The sequence below is a fragment of the Macaca mulatta genome, chromosome X, assembly GCF_049350105.2.
Source record: "Macaca mulatta isolate MMU2019108-1 chromosome X, T2T-MMU8v2.0, whole genome shotgun sequence".
NCBI classification, from domain to species: Eukaryota; Metazoa; Chordata; class Mammalia; order Primates; family Cercopithecidae; genus Macaca; species Macaca mulatta.
In genome coordinates this window covers 76562179-76585518 of record NC_133426.1, presented here as the reverse complement: position 1 = coordinate 76585518, position 23340 = coordinate 76562179, and the positions used below count along the sequence as shown (strand labels likewise).

Below are 23340 nucleotides of genomic sequence, written 5' to 3'. Positions count from 1 at the left end.
GATGTTGAATGGCAAGCGGGAGTTCAAATACGCTGACAGTTCAAGTACCAAACAGACCAGAAGTCCTCAGCTTGCCCTAACGGTCGCTCTCTTTCACCTCAGCCGGCTCTAACCGCCGCTCTTGGCTCACCTCAGCCACCGCTTCCCCTCCCCCATTCAATTCTTCCCTGCCATTGGTTACTGTGTCTCCATGGCCACGCCCCCGCAGGCATGCCCAGTGCTAGGATTGGCTGTTGAGAGACAGACGTATGCGCCCATTGGACCCCACAGCAAAGGTTTTTGGCGGGATTCAAATATGGCCTTCCTGCAATGTGTGTGGCAGTTGGGCTTGTAGAGTCTTTCGCTGATTGACAGCCCAGTTCATTTCCAAGTCTGCACGCAATGCAGGCAGTAGCCATACTTGACAGCCACACGACAGATACTACACCGCTGAATGTGCTCTAACCCTGGACTTGGCATTGCCCCTACTGTTGAGGAAGCAGTGCGTTTTTCTCCAGTCTTTCAGGTCCCTTAACCAGGGAACCATTAACTTTTGTGCATCAAAGGACATTTCCCTACATTCCTGCAAACACAGTCCTTTCAGTTTACACTTTTTTTTTGGCGGGGTGGGGGGCGGGTAATGGAGTCTCGCTCTGTCGCCCAGGCTGGAGTGCAGTGGTGCAATCTCGGCTCACTGCAACCTCTGCCTCCCGGGTCCAAGCGATTCTCCTGCCTCAGCCTCCCGGGTAGCTGGGACTACAGGCGCCTGCCACCATGCCCGGCTAATTTTGGTAGTTTTGGTAGAGACGAGGTTTTGCCATGTTGCCCAGGCTGGTCTTAAACTCCTGACCTCAGGTGATTTACTCACCTCGGCCTCCCAAAGTGCTGGGATTAAAGCGTGAGCCACTGTGCCCAGCCACAAGTTTTTATTTTAGCCATTTTGATAAGTGTGAAGTGGTATCTCATTGTGGCTTTAATTTATAGTTCCCTAATGGCTAATGATGTTCCTCTTTTTATGTGCTCATTTGCCATCTATGCCATATCCTTTTCAGTATAATGTTTATGTCATTTGCCTATTTTCTCTCTCTTTTCTTTTCGTTTTAGTGATGGGGTCTAGCTCTGTCACCAAGGGTGGAATGCAGTGGCATGATCATGGTTCATTGCAGCCTCAAACTCCTGGGATCAGGTTCAGATGATCCTCCCACCTCAACCTCCTGAGTAGCTGGGACTACAGGCACCACCATGCTTGGCTAATTTTGGGGATTTTTTTTTTTTTCCAGATGCAGTGGCTCACACCTGTAATCCCAGCACTTTGGGAGGCCAAGGTGAGAGGATCTCTTGAAGTCAGGAGTTCCAGACAAGCCTGGGCAACATGGTAAAGCCCCATCTCTACCAAAAATACAAAAAATAAGCCGGGTGTGGTGGTGTGTGCCTGTAGTCCCAACTACTCCTGGGGGCTGAGGTGGGAGGATAGCTTGAGCCTGGAAAGCAGAAGTTGTAGTGAGCCAAGACAGCAGCACTGCACTCCAGTCTGGGCTCAAGTGATCCTCCACCTCTGCCTCTCAAAGTGCTGGGATTACAGGTGTGAGACACCACGCTCAGCCCTTCATCTGCCTATTTTCTTTCTCTCTCTCTCACTCTCTTTCTTCCTCTCTCTCTCTCTCTTACTCTCTTTCTCCTTCCTTCCTTCCTTCCTTCCTTTCTTTCTTTCTTTCTTTTTTTTTTTTGAGACAGAGTCTTGCTCTGTTGCCCAGGCTGGAGTACAGTGGCATGATCTGGGCTCACTGCAGCCTCCACCTTCTGGGTTCCAGCAAGTCTCATGTCTCAGCCTCCTGAGTAGCTGGGACTACAGGTGCACACCACCACACCCGGATAATTTTTGTATTTTTAGTAGAGACAGAGTTTCACCATGTTGGCCAGGCTGGTCTTGAACTCCTGAGCTCAAGCGATCCTCCTGTCTTGGCCTCTCAAAGTGCTGGGACGACTGCACGCACCACCATATCCAGCTAACTTTTTGTTTTTATTTTTTTACTTTTTGTAGAAATGGGGGCTTCGTTATGTTGCTCAGGCTGGTTTCAAACTCCTGAGCTCAAGCGATCCTCTCACCTCAGCCTCCCAAAATGCTGAGATTACAGGTGTGAGCCACCGTGCCTGGCCAGGATTTTTGTAGGAATCATGTTCAAGCTGTATATCAATTTGGGGAGAATTGACATCTTTACTATGTTGAGTCTTCCAGTCCTTGAACACCTGGATGTTTATCTCCATTTATGTAGATCTTCATTGATTTCTTTCAGTGACACTGTATAATTTTCAGCATATAAATCCTGTGCACATTTTGTTGGATTTACACTTAAGCATTTCTCTTTTTTTGAGTGATTGTAAATGGTATCGTATTTTTAGTGTTCACATGGTCATTGCTAGTATATAAAAATACAATTTTTGGCCGGGCGCGGTGGCTCAAGCCTGTAATCCCAGCACTTTGGGAGGCCGAGACGGGTGGATCACGAGGTCAGGAGATCGAGACTATCCTGGCTAACACAGTGAAACCCCGTCTCTACTAAAAAATACAAAAAACTAGCCGGGCGTGGTGGCGGGCGCCTGTAGTCCCAGCTACTCGGGAGGCTGAGGCAGGAGAATGGCGTGAACCCGGGAGGCGGAGCTTGCAGTGAGCTGAGATCCGGCCACTGCACTCCAGCCTGGGCGACAGAGCGAGACTCCGTCTCAAAAAAAAAAAAAAAAAAAAAAAAATACAATTTTAAAAAAATGTATCTTGTGTTCTATGACCTTGCTTAACTAGCTAATTATTTCTAGGAGGTTTTTTTTTTTTTCCCCCTTGATTCCTTGGAATTTTCTATGTAGACAATCATGTCATCTGTGAATAGGGACAGTTTTATTTCATCCTTTCCAGTAAGTGTGTCTTTTATTTCCTTTTCTTGCCTTATCGTGCTGATTACAACTTCCAGCACTATGTTGGATAAGAGTGGCAAGGGCAGACATCCTTGTTTTGTTCTTGATTTTAGGAGGAAAAGAATTTCGTCTTTCACTGGTAAGTATGATGCTAGCTGTAGGATTTTGTAGATGTTATTTATCTAGTTGAGGCCTTTCCCATCTATTCCTATTTTTCTGAGAGTTTTTGACATGAATGGGTATTGAATGTTGTCAGTGTTTTTTCTGTATTGATATGCTAATATGATTTTTCTTCTATAACCTATTAATATGATAGATTACAGTGACTGATTTTTAAGTATTGACCTAGTCTTGCATTTCAGAAATAAACCCGATTTGGTCATAGTTTATCATTATTTTTATATGTTGAGGAATTCTTTTGGTAATTTAAAAAAGGATTAAAAAATATACATTCATGAGAGGTATTGGTCTGCAGTTTTCTTTTTTGGTACTGTTTTGTTTAGTTTTAGTGTCAGGGTAAATACTAACTTCACAGGAAGAGGAGGGAAGTGTTCCCTCCTCTTCTATTTTTTGGAAAGAGATTGTGTAAAATCAGTAGTAATTCTTCTTTAAACATTTGATAGAATTCTCCAGTGAAACCTTCAGGGCCAAGAGATCACTTTCTTGGGAGTTTTAAAATTAAAAAATATTTTTCCTTAATAGGACTAATCAAATTATGTATTTCATATTGAGTAAAATTTGGTAGCTTGTGTTTTTTGAGGAATTGGGCCATTTATTCTGAGTAGTCAAATTTATGTATGTAGAATTATTTGTACTATTCCATTTTTATTGTTTGATGTTGGGAGGATTTATAGTGGTATTCCCTGCTTTATTGGTAATTCGTGTTTCCTCTTTTGTTCTTTGTCAGTCTTGCTAGAGATTTGTCAATTTTATTGATCTTTTCAAAGAACTAACATGTTGCCTTATTGATTTTCCCCATTGATTTTCTGTTTTAAATTTCATTAATTTATGCTATTTATTATATTCTTCCTTCTGCTTGCTTTGGGTTTAGTTTGCCCTTCTTTTGCTAGGTTCTTGAGGTGGGAGCTTGGATAATTGATTTCAGACTTTTTGTCTTTTTCCAATGTATACACTTAATGATACAAACTTCCTTCTCAGTACTATTTTAACTGGTTCTTCCATGTTTTGATATGTTTAGTTTTCATTATCTTTCAGTTCAATGTACTTTTTGGTTTTCCTTGAGACTTTCTGGCCCATAGATTATTTACAAGTGAGTTATTAGCTTCCAAGTGTTTGTAGGTTTTCCTGTTATCTGTTAACGATTTCTACTTTGATTCTGATATGGTTTTGGTCTGTGTCCCTGCCCAAACCTCATGTTGAATTGTAATCCCCTCTGTTGGAGGTGGGGCCTGTGGGAGGCGATTGGATCATGGGGGCAGATTTCTCATGAGTGGTTTAGCACCATCCTCTTGGTACTGTCCTTGAGATTGTGAGTGAGTTCTTGTGAGATCTAGTTGTTCAAAAGTGTGTGGCACCTCCCCCAATCTCTTTCTTGCTCCTGCTTCCTCCAAGATTGGAAGTGTCCTGAGATCTCCCTAAAAAGCAGAGTTGCTATGGTTCCTGTACAGCCAGCAGAACCATAAGCCAATTAAATCTCCTTTCTCTTTTGTTTATCACTTACCCAGTCTCTGGTATGCTTCCTTTTTTTTTTTTTTTTCTTTTTTTTGAGATAGTCTCGCTCTGTCACCCAGGCTGGAGTGCAATGGGGCGATCTCGTCTCACTGCAACCTCCACCTCCTGGGTTCAAGCGATTCTCCTGCCTCAGCCTCTAGCAACTAATTTTTGTATTTTTAGTAGAGACAGGGTTTCATCATGTTGACCAGGCTGGTCTCGAACTCCTGACCTCAAGTAATCCGCCCACCTTGGCCTCCCAAGGTGCTGGGATTACAGGTATGAGCCACTGCACCCAGCTGGTGTTTCTTTTTCTGTTTTCTCTTTTTTTTTTTTTGAGATGGAGTCTTGCTCCATCACCCAGGCTGGAGTGCAGTGGTGCAATCTCAGCTCACTGCAACCTCCGCCTCCTGGGTTCAAGCAATTCTCCTGTCTCAGCCTCCCAAGTAGCTGGGACTACAGGCACTTGTCACCACTCCCGGCTAACTTTTGTATTTTTAGTAGAGATGGGGTTTTACCCTGTTGGTCAGGCTGGTCTTGAACTCCTGATCTCGGGCGATCCACCCGCCTCGGCCTCCCAAACTGCTGGGATTACAGGCGTGAGCTACAGCTCCTGGCCCAGCCAGTATTTCTTTATATATAGCTATGCAAGAATAGCCTACCATAGATTTCTTTGTGGTTAGAGAACATATTTGTATATGATTTCCATTCATTTAAATTTGTTGGGGTTTGTTTAGTTTATGGCCCAGAATATGGCCTATCTTAATGTATGTTCCATGGGCACTTTAAAGAATGCATGTTTTGCTACTGTTGGGTGGGGTGTTCTAAAAATGTTTAGATCCCAGTGGTTCATGATGTTGTTGAATTCTTTTATATCTTGCTGATTTTCTGTCAAATTCTTACGTTTATTGTTGAGAGAGGAGTTTTGAAGTCTCTGACTGTAATTGTAGCCTTTTCTATTTCTCCTTTCAGTTCTATCAGGTTTTGCTTTTCATATTTTGCACCTCTGTTGCAAATCCTATACATTTTAAGATCTTTGTATCTTCTTGGTATATCCATCCTTTTATCATTATTGGAAGTCTAGGCTTCCCACTCAGTCTTTGCTGGTGGGGGTGGGGCCACAGTTGTTTTTTCTCTGGTTATGGCTGGCGTAGAGTGATTATTGTCTAAAACTTTTCTGTCTTGCTAGGCTAATTCATTCCTAGTCCTTTGGCTGGAGAAAACAGGCTTTTATAGGGGCTCTTTTTGTCTGTGGCTGTTAGTGTATTTTTGGTTGCTGGCTTCTTTAACTTCAAGTCTACATGAATCAAAAAGAAAATTCATGTCTTTCCTCCTGTCCTGAAGACCCTATGTGGTCTGCCTTCTTTCCACTTTTTGGAGTCTTGTGTTGTTTTGTACATAATATCCAGAGTTTTTAGTTGTAATAGCAAGAGGAATAGGGCAAAGGATGTCTATTCCATCTTCTCCTATCTTATTTGAAATAAATGGAACTATTTCACACTCTCCCTTACTGGCATTTGCATGTTTCAAAGAAATTAAATACTGTGACTTAAAATGAATCAAAGCAATGATAATTTTAGAAAACCATTATGCTGATCCTGAAAGAGACGTCTTTTGGACTTTGATAGTGTGATAGCGATGGTCATGTAGAGTCTGCTTGTTTGCTGCAATCAAGATAGCTTTTTGAGATTCTGCAGAAGGAATGACAGGTCCCTCTGAATGTCAAACCCCATTGTGTGGGTTTGCTTTTGTGGCCTGAAGTGCAGAAAAACCAGCTTTGCAAATGTTGAGCTTTCCTGTCTGTAGTTTGTGTTAAGGAAACCATAGTTATTATAATATCGAATGTGCCTTTTCCAGCTCTGAAGTGAAGCCTACTCCCCCAACACATAGTCTCCCATCTGGAGATTCTGATCCAACTTCCGAAGCACAGGCCTTGCCTTTTAAAGTCACGTGTCTTCAGCAATGGATGAGCTGCCTGCTCTTCAAGCATCTCTCTATGAATATCATTTCTCACAAGTGAGCTTTTGATAAGGATTAGATGGCAGGGAGTTCAAGGTTACCTCTTCCAATAATAAGCACTAGGAATGGTGATAGGCCGTCTTGTTGATTAACGGTTATGCTTTGCCAGTCAGTGAGGTGGGTGGAGAAGAGAATGAGTGCCTAACTTCCAGGGGGCTGTGATGATCAAATGTATGTGAAATGCAATGCTCAGTGCCTGGCACCAAAGAGGCCAGTAATACATTGCAGTTTCTTCCCTCTACCATACCTCAGTCCCCACCTCCCAGCTCCTGTTCCCCATTCTGTATCCCCACATCCACCCTTTTACCCTTATTTCTTCTCACATTCACAGGTCACCAGAGATGGCAGTTTCCATGGTAATCAGGATCCTCATTAGTTCAGAGTTTAATGGTCTCTAAGTGTCTGTCTGGATTGAGTTTCTAGCCTACATCAGAGGGAAGTTTCCAGTGAGCTCAAGGGCTGTTGAAAAATTGTCAAACATAAGCTAACACAACCAAGTTCTCCTAACTAGACACAATAGCACATGTGTTATTTGAATCTAAAGAGAGAGGATGTAAGGAAATCATCCCATCTTGTCCTGGGCTTACAGTTTCTGGGCATCTAGAGAATAACTGTCTTCCTAGAACTTGCCTATGAGGGATTATATCACCGGACTGTAGGTGTTGGAGTGTGAGTCATGAGTCAAGGGATACAGCAGATTGGGCAACAAGGAGGCAACCTCACTGAAGGCTTTTGAGTAGATCACTGTGGATTTACTGTTTCCTCATCCTCCCACGTGTCCCTTAAGGCTCTGGGGCCACAAGAGCTTCCTGCTCTGTTCAGGCCTGGTTTCTGTGCTGCCCCAACCTTGTTCCTGACCCCTCTCCTATGCCGACCCCCTTTGCTCATTCATTCAATCAGTCGTTGAGCCACCATTTATCAGCCCTGCAATGTTCCAGGCACTGTTCTAGGCACTTAGGATGTAACAATGAACAAAATAGAGGCTCCTGATCTCAAGGAGCATACAGCCAAGTAGGAGAAGACAGATTAAAAAACAACTACAGAACTGCATACAAAATTGAAGCTGACCTTTGGAAGACAGGTTCCTAGTCTTGCTCTTGATTAGTGTTCTAGCCTCTTTTCTCCCTCTGTCCGTCCTCAGCAATGGTCTATGTACCCAGAGAAGCTTCTCCTGTTCCCTTTCCACATCTGCTGAAGGATTGCATAAGCATTCCCGGGAGAGTTTGAGACTTGTTACTGTCACCAGTGGCATGAGGTTGGAAGTGAATGTGAATGTTTGGGAAAAAGTGGCCATGTGAAAGCCGCCAATCCCAGGAGCCCTTTGGAAACAGGAAAGGTACATGTTACCCACCAGAGCAGAGGACAGTGACCATCTCCAATCCTCTGAGTCAGAAGAGGCCCGCTCTGGCACTTTCAAACTGTCATGCTTGATTTTCTTTGCCTTCCATCACTAATGTCCTGCTTTGGTTTCTTAGGTAGGCTCCCATACCCTGATCATTCTTAGTTTGCTAAATGAGAGAAAGCGAGAACTGGCCCTTGAACCAGAATCAGAAGAGATGAGTGGGCTGGCAGTGGGTGCTGGGCATGCAGGAAATATCCCTCAGCACAGTGGGGACTCTGCTGGAAGAATCTGAGTAAGCCGTTAAGCGCAGGAGATGGAGGCTAGCCTGATTTCTGGGGCAGCTGAGAAATTGGGGATGACGTTCAGACTTCGTGAGCCACTGAATGGGGTCTGCTCTCTGGATGTGCCAGACAAGGCCCGGCTGTGGCTGCCAGGGTGTGCCAACTGCTTTGACCACGTGATCCTGGTCTGATCATAGGGTTGCCAGATTTAGCAAATAAAAGTACAGAACCGGCCGGGCGCGGTGGCTCAAGCCTGTAATCCCAGCACTTTGGGAGGCCGAGACGGGCGGATCACGAGGTCAGGAGTTCGAGACCATCCTGGCTAACACGGTGAAACCCCGTCTCTACTAAAAAAAAAAATACAAAAAAAAAAAACTAGCCGGGCGAGGTGGTGGGCGCCTGTAGTCCCAGCTACTCGGGAGGCTGAGGCAGGAGAATGGCGTAAAAACCCGGGAGGCGGAGCTTGCAGTGAGCTGAGATCCGGCCACTGCACTCCACCCTGGGCGACATAGCGAGACTCCGTCTCAAAAAAAAAAAAAAATAAATAAATAAAAATAAAAGTACAGAACCTGGTTAAATTTGAGTTTCAGATGGACAACAAATAATGTTTGAGTAGAAGTACGTCCCATGCAATAATGTTTTAGTGTAAGTATGTCCCAAATATTGCATGGGACGTACTTACACTCAAACATTGTTCATGGTTTATCTGAAATTCCAATTTAACTGGCATCCTGTTATTTTACCTGACAACCCTACCTGGACAGAGTAAAAACTGCTATGTAAAGGAAGAACGACTGGCTTTATTTTTCATGTTTCCAGGAGCCTAGAGAGTAGGACCAGTGAGGTTTGAGCCTGGGTCTGAGAGCATGAAAAAAGATTTCACTGGCAGGGGTCTCAATGAAAGCCATGGAGAGTCTTCCCCTGAGTAGCTTGGAATTATTAATGGAAAACTCCAAGAACCCTTCCAGCTTTGACCATCTGAGTCTCAGAAAGTCCAGGAATGCTGTGAGGATAGAGTGGAGAGATGGTGGAGGGGGATAAGACTAAGGACTGGAAGCCCCCACACAATCTTGACCACTTCTCTGTTTGGTGTTAGGATGGGGGGGGGATGCACGCAGATGCATCAGCTAGGTACCTGGCCTTCTTTCTGTGGACGAGAGGGCAGGGCTTCCAAAATGTCCAAAACATTCACCCTGCCATGGCTTCTGCTCCAGAATTTCTGCCATTCTTTCTCCACAGTGACGCTGTTGGAGGGAAGCCCATTCTGGGACAGGTTCAGTTTGGCTCTGGGCCTTCACTCCTCAGTGCCCCACTGTATCCTTCCCACCCCTTCTCTCAATGGCAGCAACGGTGGCAACCTGTGTTTGGACACCATTTCACGGTTCACAAAGTGATTGACCATCTATGACTTCTCTGGATTCTCACATGTCTGAGAGTGACCATTCATTATCTCCTATTTAGAAGTGAGGAAACCAAGCCTCAGAGACTTGCCCAGTGCCATATGGGCCAGGCCTCCATCCACTCAGGCATTTTCATAACAATTGTCAGTGAGTGGCTACTGTGTGGCCTGCGTTAGGGGCTGGGCACGTGAGAACAGTCAGACCCAGAACCACCCAATTCCTGCCCCTGAGAGCTCCCAGACCAAGATGGGAGAGTGAGGCATCAGGGGCAGGGGACAGATGTGTGAAGAGGTGGAATCAACACAGTTCCGCAAGGCCAGGCTTGATACAAATGAGGCCCGTCTCAGGAGTGTCTCAGAGGAGGGAGTGAAGTGGCCTCTCAGTCCCAGGCCTTCTTCTCTGGTAGGCAGCTCTTCCTCTCTTTTCAGGCTGCTGCGGTCTCCACTCGCTGCCTGGGTGCTGGTCCCTGGAAGTGTCCTGGGGCTCCACGCACTTGGCCCACAGCCCAACCCCAGCTGTGCTGAGTTGGCTTCTCCTTGGCAGGCAAGTGCAGATCCTTCCCACAGGGCCGTACAGAATGTTATTCCTCTGCCTCGTGCCAACTCCAGCCCTTCTGCCAAACAGTCTTTTGTGGAATTCTATGTTCATGGAGAATCCAACTACTTCTCCCCATCTCCACTGCCACCAACCTGGTGTGAGGCACTGTTATCTCTCACAGGGGATTATTGTCGTAGCCCCTCAAAGGTCTCTTCCTTCTTCCCTACCCTTTAGCAACTTAAGTCATTCTGACTTTTGTCTGCTCAAAGCCCTACAGAGGCTTCCCATTTCAGTCAGAGTAGAAGGCCGAGTCCTTATGTTGGCCTACAAGGCCCTCCATGAGCAGGCCTTTGCCAGGCTCTCTGCTCTCTGCCGTCACCTACTCAGTTCTTCTCGTTCACTTGATTCAAGTCTTCTTGCTCCTCCTCATGACCTGCCAGGGACACCTTATTTCAGGGGCTGTGCCCTTACTGTTTCTTCTGCCTAGAACATTCTCAATCCAAATTGCCACACTGCTTGCTTCCTCATCTCCTTCAAGCCTTTGCTAAAATGCCACCTTCTCAGCGTGCCCTTTCCTGATCACTCCTTTTAAAATTGTAAAGCCTGCTCTCCCTGCCTGATCCCTTCCCACTGCCCAGCACTCTGCATCCATCCCTCTTACTCTGCTCAAATGTTTTTTCCCCGTAGGTTTTATCACCTTAGAACACACTATAGAATTAGTTAATTAATTAATTTCTATCATTTTAGTAGAAGGAGGAAGTAGACGGAGGAAGACAAACTTCCTCCACCAGAATATAAACTTCACAAAAGCATGATTTTTTTTTTTTAGTTTGTTTTGCTGCCCAGAATGGTGCCTGGTATATATTATGTCCTCAAAATAATTAGATGTTGCATTAAGACACCCTTCCAGGCTTCCACCCTTCCATGTATTTGGTCTATAGGACACACCTGGCTGGACTTGGTATCTTTCACACTCGCATATCTCCCATCACACACAGACTTGGAGATGCCACCTACTAATGTGCACATATAAACATGTGTTGACAACTAGATATGTATTTTCCCTTTGTATATATATGCTCACAGGCAAAGACCACATGTGCACATGTATGTGCATGAAAAAAGTCACATTTGTAAAATTTTTTTTTTTTTTAAATGAGACAGAGTCATGCTCTGTTGCCCAGGCTGGAGTGCAGTGGCAGGATCACAGCTCACTGCAACCTCTGCCTCCCGGGTTCAAGTGATTCTCATGCCTCATCCTCCGGAGTAGTTGGGATTACAGGCACGCGCCACCATGCCCAGCTAATTTTTTGTATTTTTAGTAGAGATGGGGTGTCGCCATATTGGCCAGGCTGGTCTCGAATTCCTGACCTCAAGTGATCCACCCACCTCAGCCTCCCACAGTGCTGGGATTACAGGAGCGAGCCACTGCATTTTTTTTTTTTTTTTTTTTTGAGACACAGTTTTGCTCCTGTTGCCTAGGCTGGAGTGCAATGGTGCAATCTCAGCTCACCACAACCTCCGCCTCCTGGGTTCAAGTGATTCTCCTGCCTCAGCCTGCCGAGTAGCTGGGATTACAGGTGTGTGCCACCACGCCCGGCTAATTGTGTATTTTTCAGTCGAGATGGGGTTTCTCCATGTTGGTCAGGCTGGTCTCGAACTCCAGACCTCAGGTGATCCACCTGCCTCGGTCTCCCAAAGTATGACCTTGAGGGAACTCTTTTTTCAAAATTCTATTATTAAAAAATTCAAACCTACAGAATGGTTTAAAGAATCGTACAGTGAACACCCACCACCTAGATTGCACAGATATTTTGCTATGTTTGATTTATTACATATTTATCCATCAATACATCCCTGTATCCACCCATCAGTATATTTTATATGTATTTCAAAGTAAATTGCAGACATCAGCACTCTTTTTTCGTTTTGTTTTTTTAGAGACAGGGTCTCACTCTGTCATCCAGGCTGTAGTGCAGTGGCATGGTCATACCTCACTGTAATCTCTAATTCCTGTCCTCAACTGATCCTTCTGCCTTGGCCTCCCAAAGTGCTGGGATTACAGGTGTGAGCTACCATGCCCAGCCTAGTATTCTTCACCCCTAAACACTTCAGAATTAATGAGAGTTCTATATTTGTTTACTTTTGAGGTAAAATCCACAGGCAGTGAAATGTACAAATTTTAAGTGTATACTCACTGAGTAATGAGGTTTTGATCTGTGTAACTCAAAGTCCTATCAAGACAGCAAACGTCGCTGTTACCCCTAAAGATTTCCATCATGCCCCTTCCTAGTCAATCCCCCAGCACAGGTAACCACTGCTCTGATTTGTTTCACTACAGATTGGTTTTGCCTATTCTAAAATTTTACGTACACAGAATAATATACCCTAACATTTGTTTCTTCTTTCAGTAACAGTTTTATTCAGTACTTGTGATAGCTCACAGACATACATGTGATGTCTCTTCAATGTGAGTAATGAGTTCTCCCAGACTGACCAAAAGGCTGAAGGTATTTCTAAGGCCTGGCCTGTGACCTCCTTCCCTTTGCCCTCCAATCACATTGTCACTGAGAGATCATAGACAGTTGGGCCTCAGAAACAGAAATGCAAGTCCTGTGTCCCATTTGAGCCCTGGGCTCCCTCCTGCCCATCACCCTCCACCATCCAGACTGGCCCTGGAGGCCTCTTGTCAGCTGCACGCCAACACTAACTTCCCACTCCAGGGCTTCATCCACATTTCTCTAGCCAAGTGTGCAAAGGAGTGTCACAATCTCAGTCCAGGCAATACCCAAGTGGGTAAAAGTACAGGTGAGTGGGCAGCTGGAAGGAACAGGATAAGCAGAGGCGTTATGTGGTCCTGTAATTTTGTTGGGGGGGTGGTGGTACAGGGGCGGAGACTAGGCAGGGGCTGGAGAAGAAAACATTAAGAGAGGGAACATCACAGACTCCTGAGCAATCAGGGCTGGGCAGCTGAACAGCACTTAACTGGAGCCACTGGGACGCTGGGCACAATGTTCTTGCCCTCTAAGAAGGACCTCAAGACCACCCTGGAGGTCTTTGCTGTTTTCCACTGGATCTCCATTGCCTTTATTATCAGTGAGTCTTCAGCCTTTGGTAGGGTGACCAACCATCCTGGTTTGCCTGAGACTGAAGGATTTTAGGGTTGCAGGATGTTCAATGGTCAAACTAGGGTTGTTCCAGCAAAACCAGGAAGGTGGGCCATGGTATTTGTGGGATCTGTGAGTGTCCCTGTGGGCATATGTGTGTGTGCATATGGGTGTGTGCCTATGCAGGGGTGTGTATATGTGCGTGTATGCACATGGGTTTTGCTGCAGGTGTGAGCCCTCCTGGGTCTACATTGGGGTGTAGAGGGCATGCTTTGGGAAGATTAGGAGCAGTTCCACTGAGGCTAGCCAAGGAAAAGGGCTTAGCTGCAATCACAGGGGCTCAAGCAAACCACCAGTGACAGACAGTTGGGTCAGGTGGCAGACTGAGGCTCTGGAAACCTCGTCCAGAGGAATTTGACCATTTATCCATCCATGTCTTCCAACACCTACACTACAAACACTTGGTCAAAGTTATTTCTATGCTGGCCACTGTGTTCTAAATGCTGAAACAAATCATTACTGTGGGAAGGGGTCCTAGAAAACATTCTCGCCTTTCCAGTGGTTCAGGTGAGTACCGGCTGGAGTCAGGGACATGAATTAAGTGACCTTGTAAACTATCTAGGAATAAAGAATGCAAGTAGGCCCTGGTGCACAGGGCTGCCACAGAGGCATGCCAGTGAACAGGAAGCGTGGGCATTCCTTACCTCACCTCACTTGTTTTCAAATTCCAGGTCTACTACTTACTATCTGTGCAATTGTTAGCAAGGTATTTATCCTTTCTGAGTCTTATTTTCCTCATTTGCAAAGTGAGAGCATTCAGGGTGTATTAATCAGGATGGTCTAGTTATGCCGTGCTGATAAATTTACCCTGAAATCTCAGTGGCTTAACCCAGCAAATGGTTACTTCTTGTTCATGCTGAATGTCCAACATAGGTTGGTGGGAGTCACCGCTCACTGCGGACACTAATACTCAGGCAGATGGAGGCACCACCAAATTGTGTCGCTGCAAAATGGAACTTGAGGGATTACCACAGCATGGGAGGGAAAGTGAATGGAGAACTCATCCGCAGTCCTTACTACCTCCACCCAGAAGTGACAGGCAAGAAACCATTAGCTGTCGCCTCACTTTGAACGTCCTTAATTACTGATGAGATTGAGCATCTTTTCATCTTATCAGCAATTAGTATTTCTTTTTCTGTTAACTGCCCATTTATGACCTCTGCCCATTTTTCCCTTGAATTTGAGTTGACTCTTGAAGGACAAATAGGAAATAGACAAAGAAAGGAAGAGCATTTGGGGCAGAGAGTGGGCAACACATGGAAAAGCTAGGATGGCAAAGGGCACATAATGCATTCAAGAAGCTGCCAGTGGTTAAGTGAGGTGGAGGGTGAGAAGTACAGAATTGGTGTTCGATAGATATTGAATGAATGAATGAACAAACAAGAGAGGGAAGAAGGAAGAGACTGGAGAAACAGGCAGGGAACAAATTGTATAGGGCTTTGTAAACCATGGAAAGGAGTTTGGACTTTTTCTGAGAGCCATGTGGAGCCATGAGGGAGATTGACACAAGGTGATGGCATCAAAGATTACTCTAGCTCTGTGAAGTAAACTGATCATAGGAAGATAGAAGTGAAAGGGGCAATGCCAGGTAGGAGGCTGTTGCAGTAATCCAGATGGCAGTAATTTGGACCAGGCCATTAGTGATGGTGATGCAGAGAAGAGGAAAGAAGAGGGGAGATTCAAGAAATTGGAGTCGAATTAATAGGACTTGAAGATGGGGACAGGGCACGAGAGAAATGGAGGAAGCAAGACTGAGGGATCAGGTCCCAGTGTGAGCTGGCAGGGGCGCAGGTGGAGCGGAGAAGGGTTAAGGAGGAGAGTGGCTGAAAGGGGATGAGTCCAGGGACAAAATGGACTCAGAGGACTCCTAACTGGAGTTTGACTTTGGGTATACTAAGAAGTACAGAGAGGGCAGGCAGAAGAGCTCTCGGTCCTGGCAGCAGACGTGGGCTGCCAGTGTTTGCCCCTTTCTCACTAGCTCACATAGGGCAAGTGGGGCAATGGCCCTTCGGAGGCCTCTCAGCTCTTCACTCTAGGAGTGCAATTGAATCCATTTGGACCGTAAAGGCCTTGAGAGAAGGCCCTCCCAATAAGTGAGGGAAATAGGGCAGATATTGGTATTTTAGTTCCCATGTTGCAGATGAGGAACTGAGGCTCAGCAACGTCTTTGGTCACACACAGTAAGTGGCAGATCCAAGATTCATCACATCACAGGGCACCCTACCTGAGGCCACACTTACAAGATGTCCCCAGCACTGCCTAGGTTTGAGCAGAGCCTAAAGGAAACTGGGAGGTGTCCTCTGGACTAGGCTCATGCCTCTCTTTACTTCTCGAAGAAGTCAGTAGTGTCATATGGTGCTTATCAAAACCCAAGAACTACTGGCCTTTGCTCCACCCTTAATGCTCTTTCCCAAGGCAGTGCTTTTCAACTTTGTTGGTTCTTTCTTCTGGAATTTACTTCCATATTTCTAAATCTTATTATTTGCTGATGTAACAATTTTAGACATTGTCTATTGACTTCCTAATATGGAAGATGAGAATTTGGCTGTATACACTATCACTGGAACTTCCTCTTTCCCCATCCTCCCAAAATTGTTATAGCACAGGTTTTGGTTAAATGCCTATGACTAGAAAATATGATTCATAATTGAGCTATTTAGTCACCAAGATTATATTTCCTTTCCCGTGGAATTTCTTGTTTTCCCTGAAGTTAATAATTGCCTCGTTTTATTTTATTTTTAATGTAATATTTTAAAATCAATTTTTGAATCTAAGTACTAAATATTTTATAGAAATAAAACTTTTTCTACTTAACATAAGGATTAAAAATACCTAATTCCAATCCTAGAAGTATCATCATTGCAATTTGACAAAATAATTTCAAAGTTTATCTGGAAAAAGAAACCGTTGAGATTAGAAAAGAGGAAGCACAGTTGTGAACGTTCCCTATGAAATGTTGGGCAGAAAACTGTTACATAAAAAGCTTCACAGACTCTAGAATTCACAGATAAAATTATTGGGTACAGGTCGGTGGCACTGGCTCATGCCTGTAATCCTAGCACTTTGGGAGGCTGAGGCAGGTGGATCACTTGAGATCAGGAGTTCGAGACCAGCCTGACCAATATGGCAACAACCCGTCTCTGCTAAAGATACAAAAATTAGCCAGGTGTGGTGGTGCACACCTGTAATCCTAGCTACTGGGGAGGTTGAGGCACGAGAACTGCTTGAACCCGGGAGGTGGAGGTTGCAGTGAGCTGAGATCATGGCACTGCACTCCAACTTAGGCGACAGAGCAAGACTCTGTCAAAAAAAAAAAAAAATTGAGTACAGTGGTCTTGAAACAGGCACACAAATTTAATATTTCATAGTGAAGCATCCTAAAGCCATTTAGGGGATGAGTTTCTTACCACAAAGTATCAGGAAAATCGTTCGTTTCATTCAGAAACTCTAGTTGTAGCCTTACTCATACCATGCACTGAAATGAATTGTAGTTAATTGCTTCATTTTACGTTTCTTTTGTTATCTATTAGAAATCTATTAGTTATCACGAATTCACCCTCTGAATCTCTGCAGACATGTCAATCTCTCAGTATGGGCAAATGCAACAAGAATCTAAGTCCCCTCCATCATTTTATTTCCTTTAGAACATCGCTGCTGGAGCTCAGCATATTCCTGTTACAATTTGGCCTCATGCACAGCTGTCACCTTCAGGGCCCTTGAGGCACCTTGGGTGCAAAATTTAAGAAAGTGCTCACTCTCAGGGCTGTGCAAGTGATGGGCCAGTACTTGCATGACCTGAGAGTGAGTGTCTTGCTCAATGTTGTGCCCTGGGCACCTTGCTCACCTCTCCCTATCCCTGGCCCTGCTTGCTGCCCTCCTTCATTGGGTCATTTTTTTCCTGGATTCTATGCCTTCCTCTTTCTTGGTTTACTCCCTCATTTTGGTGAAGCACATTCTCCAGTAGTTTTCTGAGACAGGAGCATGGGAGACAAATTATCTGAGACTGTGTGCATCTAAAATTGCCTTTATTCCACTTATATACTTGATTAATAGTTTGACTGCTTATATAATATCTTAGCTGTGTCTAGTGTAAGTATTTGAGTCTAGAGTCTATTTGGTTCAATTTTTCAGGGAACAATCTTCCCATCATCTAGTTGTGTAGGGGAGGAGAGGGAACCTGGGGTTCTAATTCCTTGGCAGACTTTCAACCTGTCCTCCAGTTTTTCTAGCCCTGTGCCTCATCCCTGCCTCTTGTGGCACCTGATGCCTCCAAATTCTGAATCTTTCCTAGATCCTCCAGTGCAAATAGGCTCACATCTTGTAGGCATCCCCCTTCAGGTAACTAGATTTTAATTTTTTTGTTCTAAGTCAGTTACCCCCTCCTCCATCTGCTGTCCTATATGGAAATGTTTTGCTAATATCTCTTATCTGCTGTTGGCATCTCATTAATTCTCTTTCTCCTTGTGGATCTATATTTTAAAAAACATTTTAATGATAATTTTCATGGAGCTCCAGCAAGAAGTCAAGGCAAAAACTTGTGTTCAATCTACGATGTTCAATTTGAAATGTTCTCTGTCTTTTCTAACCTTTTATTGACCTACTTTCCCAAATAATCTTACTTACGGCTGCCTTAAAAACTGAGTTCAGTAATAATTCTGAGTGTGGCCCCCTATGACTCATCTCTAGTAACTCTTCCTAACTACACTAACCTACAGCGTTCCTATCTTACTGGAACTTAATACAGCCCAGTACCTTATTCTATTCCGGTTTGTATTTTTCTTTGTTTCTTTGCCATCTGGTGTGCTCCCAACTGGGCTGAAGGTGGGTTTGTGCTTTCCCTGGTATTCCCTTAACTAATGCCTCAGAGAGAAGACATGGAGAGGGGGATGTGAATTGGAGGAAAACTGTTCCAGGATTCCCCACCTCTGGTGGCCCACCACTGGCTCACTGCCACTGACCACACTGCAGGCAGAGCCCAGTGCAGTGCTGGAGCAGGGCGCAGGGAGGAGAGGGCTTACAGTGTGAAGCTCAGCTAGGGAGGAAGACACCTTGCCTTCTAGACCTGAATCAGGTTTCCAAGACCAGATAGGAGAGGGGGCTGGGGACATGGGCAGGTGGGCCAGGTGCTGGGGTGAAGAAGTGAGAGTGTTGAGTGGGTATGTGTGAGAGAGAGTGCATATGACTTTGGGATGGACAGAACTCCAGAGATAGGGTAAGTATGAGGGACCGCTTGAAATTCATTAACTCTGGTCTGGGCTTCCTGCAGTAACCACTGTGACCATTGTCAACCTCTACCTGGTGGTGTTCACACCATACTGGCCTGTCACTGTGCTTATTCTCATCTGGCTGGCTTTTGACTGGAAGACCCCTCAGCGAGGTAAGGGTCCTGCTGGTGCTGTGTTGCCACATGCTCTTTCCCCTTCTCTCATCACAATCCTGAGAGGCTCTGGCCAATTCCCAGACAGCCCTTTAGCCTGTCCCTCCCTGGGCTAGAGAGGCTGAGGGAAGGGGTCCTTTTAATGTGGTAGAAAGGCCCAGATCAGAACTGGAGTAGGTTAGGGGAGGGGCAGCTAGTGAAGCAGAAGCTAGGCCTGTCCTAAATTGCCCTGATATGCCCACCTCCGTTGCCACTTAAGAGGCCAGGAAACAGCAGGGGGTGAGAGCATCCTAGGGCAGGCCCACAGTGGGAATGGACAAAGCTTGGCTGCATTGCCTCTGTTTTCAGGCGGCCGCCGGTTTACCTGTGTGAGGCACTGGCGCCTGTGGAAACACTACAGGGATTACTTCCCTCTCAAGGTCAGTAGCCCCAGGTCCCCACTCAGGCCTGGGCTCAGCCCCGACTTCAGTGCTAGGAGTTGGGTCAGGCTAGGGGTGGAGGGTGCCATCCACATTGAGGCTCTTGAGAATGACGCCCCCTGGAGTTGTACATTGGGCAATCTGCATGGCTAGACCTAGCAGTCCTTTTCTTTTCAGATCTCTGCCCAAAAGAGGAGTTCTCTACCCTGGGGATAGCCCTCCTGATTCTACTTTCTTCCGCAGCTTCTGAAGACTCATGACATCTCCCCCAGCCGCAACTACATCCTCGTCTGCCACCCTCATGGGATCTTGGCCTTTGGATGGTTTGGCCAGTTTGCCACAGAGGCCTCAGGCTTCTCCAAGATATTTCCTGGCATCACCCCTTACGTGCTCACACTGGGAGCCTTTTTCTGGATGCCTTTCCTCAGGGAATATGTAATGTCTGTAGGTAAGCTGGCTCCTAGGACACAAAGCCAAAGAAAAAATGGCTCCCCAAGGGAGAAGTGTAGGGGGATGCATGAGAGCAAGGCCAGCTCCCGATCCCCTCTGGTCTGAAACAGCTATCATAGGCTCACCTGCCTGATGTGAGGCTCTTTGCACTGTCCCTCCTTTGAAGCAGTAGAGAGGAAATGTAGGGGTTTGGGAAGTGGCCAATGGCTGTTTGGCTTTTTCTCTCCACCAGGGATCTGCTCTGTAAGTCAATCCTCCATTGACTTTCTGCTGACTCATAAAGGCACAGGCAACATGATCATTGTGGTGGTTGGTGGACTGGCTGAGTGCAGATACAGCCTGCCAGGCTCTTCCACCCTGGTCTTGAAGAACCGGTCTGGTTTTGTGCGCACGGCCCTTCAGCATGGGTAAGGACAGCTCCAGTCCAGGCTGGGGGAAGGGATCCAAAAGTGTTGCAGGGAAAGAAGAAGATGGGGTTTTGAGGAAAGGACATCCACAGAGAGAGAAGGAAGTATACAATACATTCTTATGAACTATGGTCATCAGGAAGATAATTTTTTTTGTCAATTAAAAAAATAAATAAGTTAAAAAAAAAAAAAGAGGGAGGAGGAAAGCCACCTCTGGGTTGAAGAGCTGAGACCAGGTCCTGGAGGCGTTTCTGCTGAAGTAGAAAGGGCAGAGGGCCAGCCCTCATCTGGGCCGGTCCCTCTATACAAGGGGACTGGCAACAACTCTGTCTCAGAGAGAGCCAAGCTTAGCTTGTGTTAAAGTGAAGAAAATCAACTGGCATGGCCCTTGGGTCTTACCTTCCACCGTTTCAGACCCAGGGGTTCCCAGGAGGGTCTGAGCTTGCCTCCTCCTTTAGCTTACTACTGCTTTGCCCCCACAGGCAGCCAGGGGTAGGCCATGGAGCTCCCAACTTGGACCTAGGCACAGCTGGACTGAGGTCTGGGAAGCCTGTAGGCAGACCCAGGGATCACGGACCGTCAGCGTGTCTGGCATTTGACAAAGTCCCTACCTTTCTGGGCTTCACAGGATATGCTTTTGCTCTGCAGGGTGGCTCTAATACCTGCGTATGCCTTTGGGGAGACGGACCTCTATGATCAGCACATTTTCACACCTGGTGGCTTTGTCAACCGCTTCCAGAAGTGGTTCCGGAGTATGATACACATCTACCCCTGTGCTTTCTATGGACGTGGCTTCACCAAGAAATCCTGGGGCCTTCTGCCCTATAGTCGGCCTGTAACCACCATTGGTGAGTGGGCCTTTCTGCTGGCAGCCTCAGTCTAGGACACAGGATCTAGCTCTGAGGCTGAACCTCAGCTCTGACTCTGCTCAGAGGCAGGGAGGCTGGCTAGGATGAGTGGCAGCTTTTTGAGGTGAGGATGGGGATAGTCTGGGCTTGAGGCCTGGGGCCTATTCTGAGGAATGAACTATTCTGATGCTTTTCTCTTTTCCTTCATTGTCTCCCCTGGCAGTCGGGGAGCCTCTACCAATGCCCAAGATTGAGAATCCAAGCCAGGAGATCGTGGCTAAATATCACGCACTCTATATTGATGCCCTACGTAAACTGTTTGACCAGCATAAGACCAAGTTTGGTATCTCAGAGACCCAGGAGCTGGAGATAATTTGACAGACATCCCCAGCAGCCTTCAGCCTGGCTGGAAGGTATGGACCCAGTGAGAACAGGAGGACAAGAGTCACCTATGGGCCTCCTGCTCCTGATTTGACCAGTCCTCCTTATGGGGAGGGCCTGTTCATTTGCTTGTTTTCTGCACTCCTTTTCCCACTTCATTTCTTTTTCCTTCCAGCTCTTTTCTGCCCTTTCTTCACAGCTACAGGAGACAGAGTCCCAAGAAACAGGGAAGAGCCTAGGGGAGAGGTGCCCTGAAGGCACTTTGGTGCCAGCATTGAGGAAAACAATGGACAAAATAAAAAGCCCATGTTCTGATACTGCGTGTGCACCCACTCCTCTGTTTCGAGGGCTCTGGGATCCCTGCGCATGTCTCTCCTTCTCTAGCTGTCAAACAGCCCCATCTCCTGGCATTGAGCCCCATCTCCTGGCATTGAGTCCTACTTCCTACAGGAGTAGGACTGGGACCTGCAGAGCCAGTGGGCTTTGAGTTCAAGCTCCACCAACTTCAAGCCACGTGACTGTGGGGCAATCAGTCATCTCTGAGCCTCCTTTCTTCGTCTATAAAATGAGACTAACAATCTGTCCCCTGCTTACCTCAAAGGCTGTTGGGAAGATGAAACAATATTGGATGTGATTGAACTTTATACACTGGAGAGCTACGTGAACCATTTTCTTTTCCAACCATCTTCCTCATTTCCTGTCCCTGAGCAAACAATGCCCTAAATACCCTCTGCTACCCACTAGCCCGCACTCAGTTTCCGCCTCATAAAGCTATAACAGAATAGGTTGGACTCAGGCCTAATTTTCTCTGTTGTTCCCTCAGCAACTTGCCTATACTTGCGTGGCCCTATAATTCTGCCCTTTGTTTGAGAGTCAGCCAGCCTGCTCAGGATGGAAATGAGGCGCCTAGCTTTTAGCAGCCATAAAGAACTCTCCTTCTGAATGGCAAGTCTCTCAGACTCTTGGTCTAATGGCTGTTGCAATGACAGGTTACAACATTTGGCTCACAGCCCTCTCATTCCATTCCTCTTGGGTGGGTGCCATTTGGTCCAGTGATTTACCTGCATTACGTTCGTCAGTTTGGTCTACAACATCCTGCGTGTTTACTGCAGTGTGAGCTGCTGCCTCTACCCTGGGTGCCTGCCTCATGTGATGATTTGTATACAGTGGCCAGAGACATGCTTCTGCTTTTCTGCTGTCTTTGTCACTTGTTGTGCCAGAGATTACATTTTCCCTGAGCTTCCATAAAGTGTTTTTAAACAGTCTGCAGCTTTCCTGTGACTGGTTTCCTTAAAAAAAACAAAACAAAACAAAAAAACTCTAAGGTGGCTAGAGGACCAGCCTGGGCTGCAACACCCAGCCCATGCATACCTGGCCATTGCAGATTTGTCGTGGTCTACTGTGTGCACATTGCTCCACCTATACGATGGCATGGGGGTGGGCCCGGGGAAGCCAAAAGATTGGTGGGGGCCCGGGGCGAAAGGTGCTGGGATTGTGAAAAGCGCCAGACCTCTCTTGAGCTACGTGTTCTTGAGCTGCTATCGGGTCTTCTTCCTGTGAGCCTCTTCCCTATTGATCTTAGCTCAGGATGGATGGAGGGCAAAATAGGCAAATACTACTTTTCCAGGTAACAGCAGCCTTGGCTGGGAAGGAATCAGACCAGGCTGACACACTTACTAGTTGGGTAACTCTGGGTGAGTGACTTAAATTCGTTAAGTGTTGGTTTCCTCATATGCAAAATGAGCTGGAGGCTGGGTCTACCCAAGCTATTTGGGGCCCAGGCCTGAAGTGTATTTTGTAGATGCCACATTCTTAAGCTGAGAGTCAGTTCTGTGTATTGCTGCCCCCGGACAATGTTCCTTTTGGCAGGACATCTAGCCTGCTTGTCATGTGGTCACAGAAGACCTAAGGCAAGCTTGTCTACCCTGTGGCATGCGGGCCAGGACGGCTTTGAATGGGGCCCAACACAAATTCATAAACTTTCTTAAAACAGTATGAGAATTTTCTGTGACTTTTTTTTTTTTTTTTTTTTTAGTTCATCAGCTATCATTAGTGTTAGTGTATTTTATTTGTGGCCCAAGACAATTCTTCTTCTTCTGACCTAAGGTAATGGGGATGTGGGAGTGTGGTCTGAGGCACAGAGAGGATGTGGGAT

At 46.1% G+C, this 23340-nt stretch overlaps 1 protein-coding gene across 2 annotated transcripts; it reads left to right on the top strand.

Annotated features, from left to right (window-relative positions):
* The first annotated feature begins 13085 nt into the window (after nucleotides 1-13085).
* Nucleotides 13086-22450, top strand: AWAT2 (acyl-CoA wax alcohol acyltransferase 2). 2 transcript variants are annotated; one of them, XM_001085075.5, is made up of 8 exons: nucleotides 13112-13232; nucleotides 18570-18680; nucleotides 19029-19099; nucleotides 19343-19547; nucleotides 19782-19956; nucleotides 20605-20804; nucleotides 21028-21217; nucleotides 21361-22450. In XM_001085075.5, the coding sequence occupies exons 1-7, from the start codon at nucleotides 13148-13150 to the stop codon at nucleotides 21180-21182; spliced, it is 1002 nt and encodes a 333-aa protein (XP_001085075.1). In that variant the 5' UTR covers nucleotides 13112-13147; the 3' UTR covers nucleotides 21183-21217; nucleotides 21361-22450. The 2 variants fall into 2 exon arrangements, with proteins under 2 accessions (XP_077844622.1, XP_001085075.1); XM_077988496.1 differs by having other exon boundaries at nucleotides 13086-13232; nucleotides 21028-22450.
* Nucleotides 22451-23340: the final 890 nt, after the last annotated feature.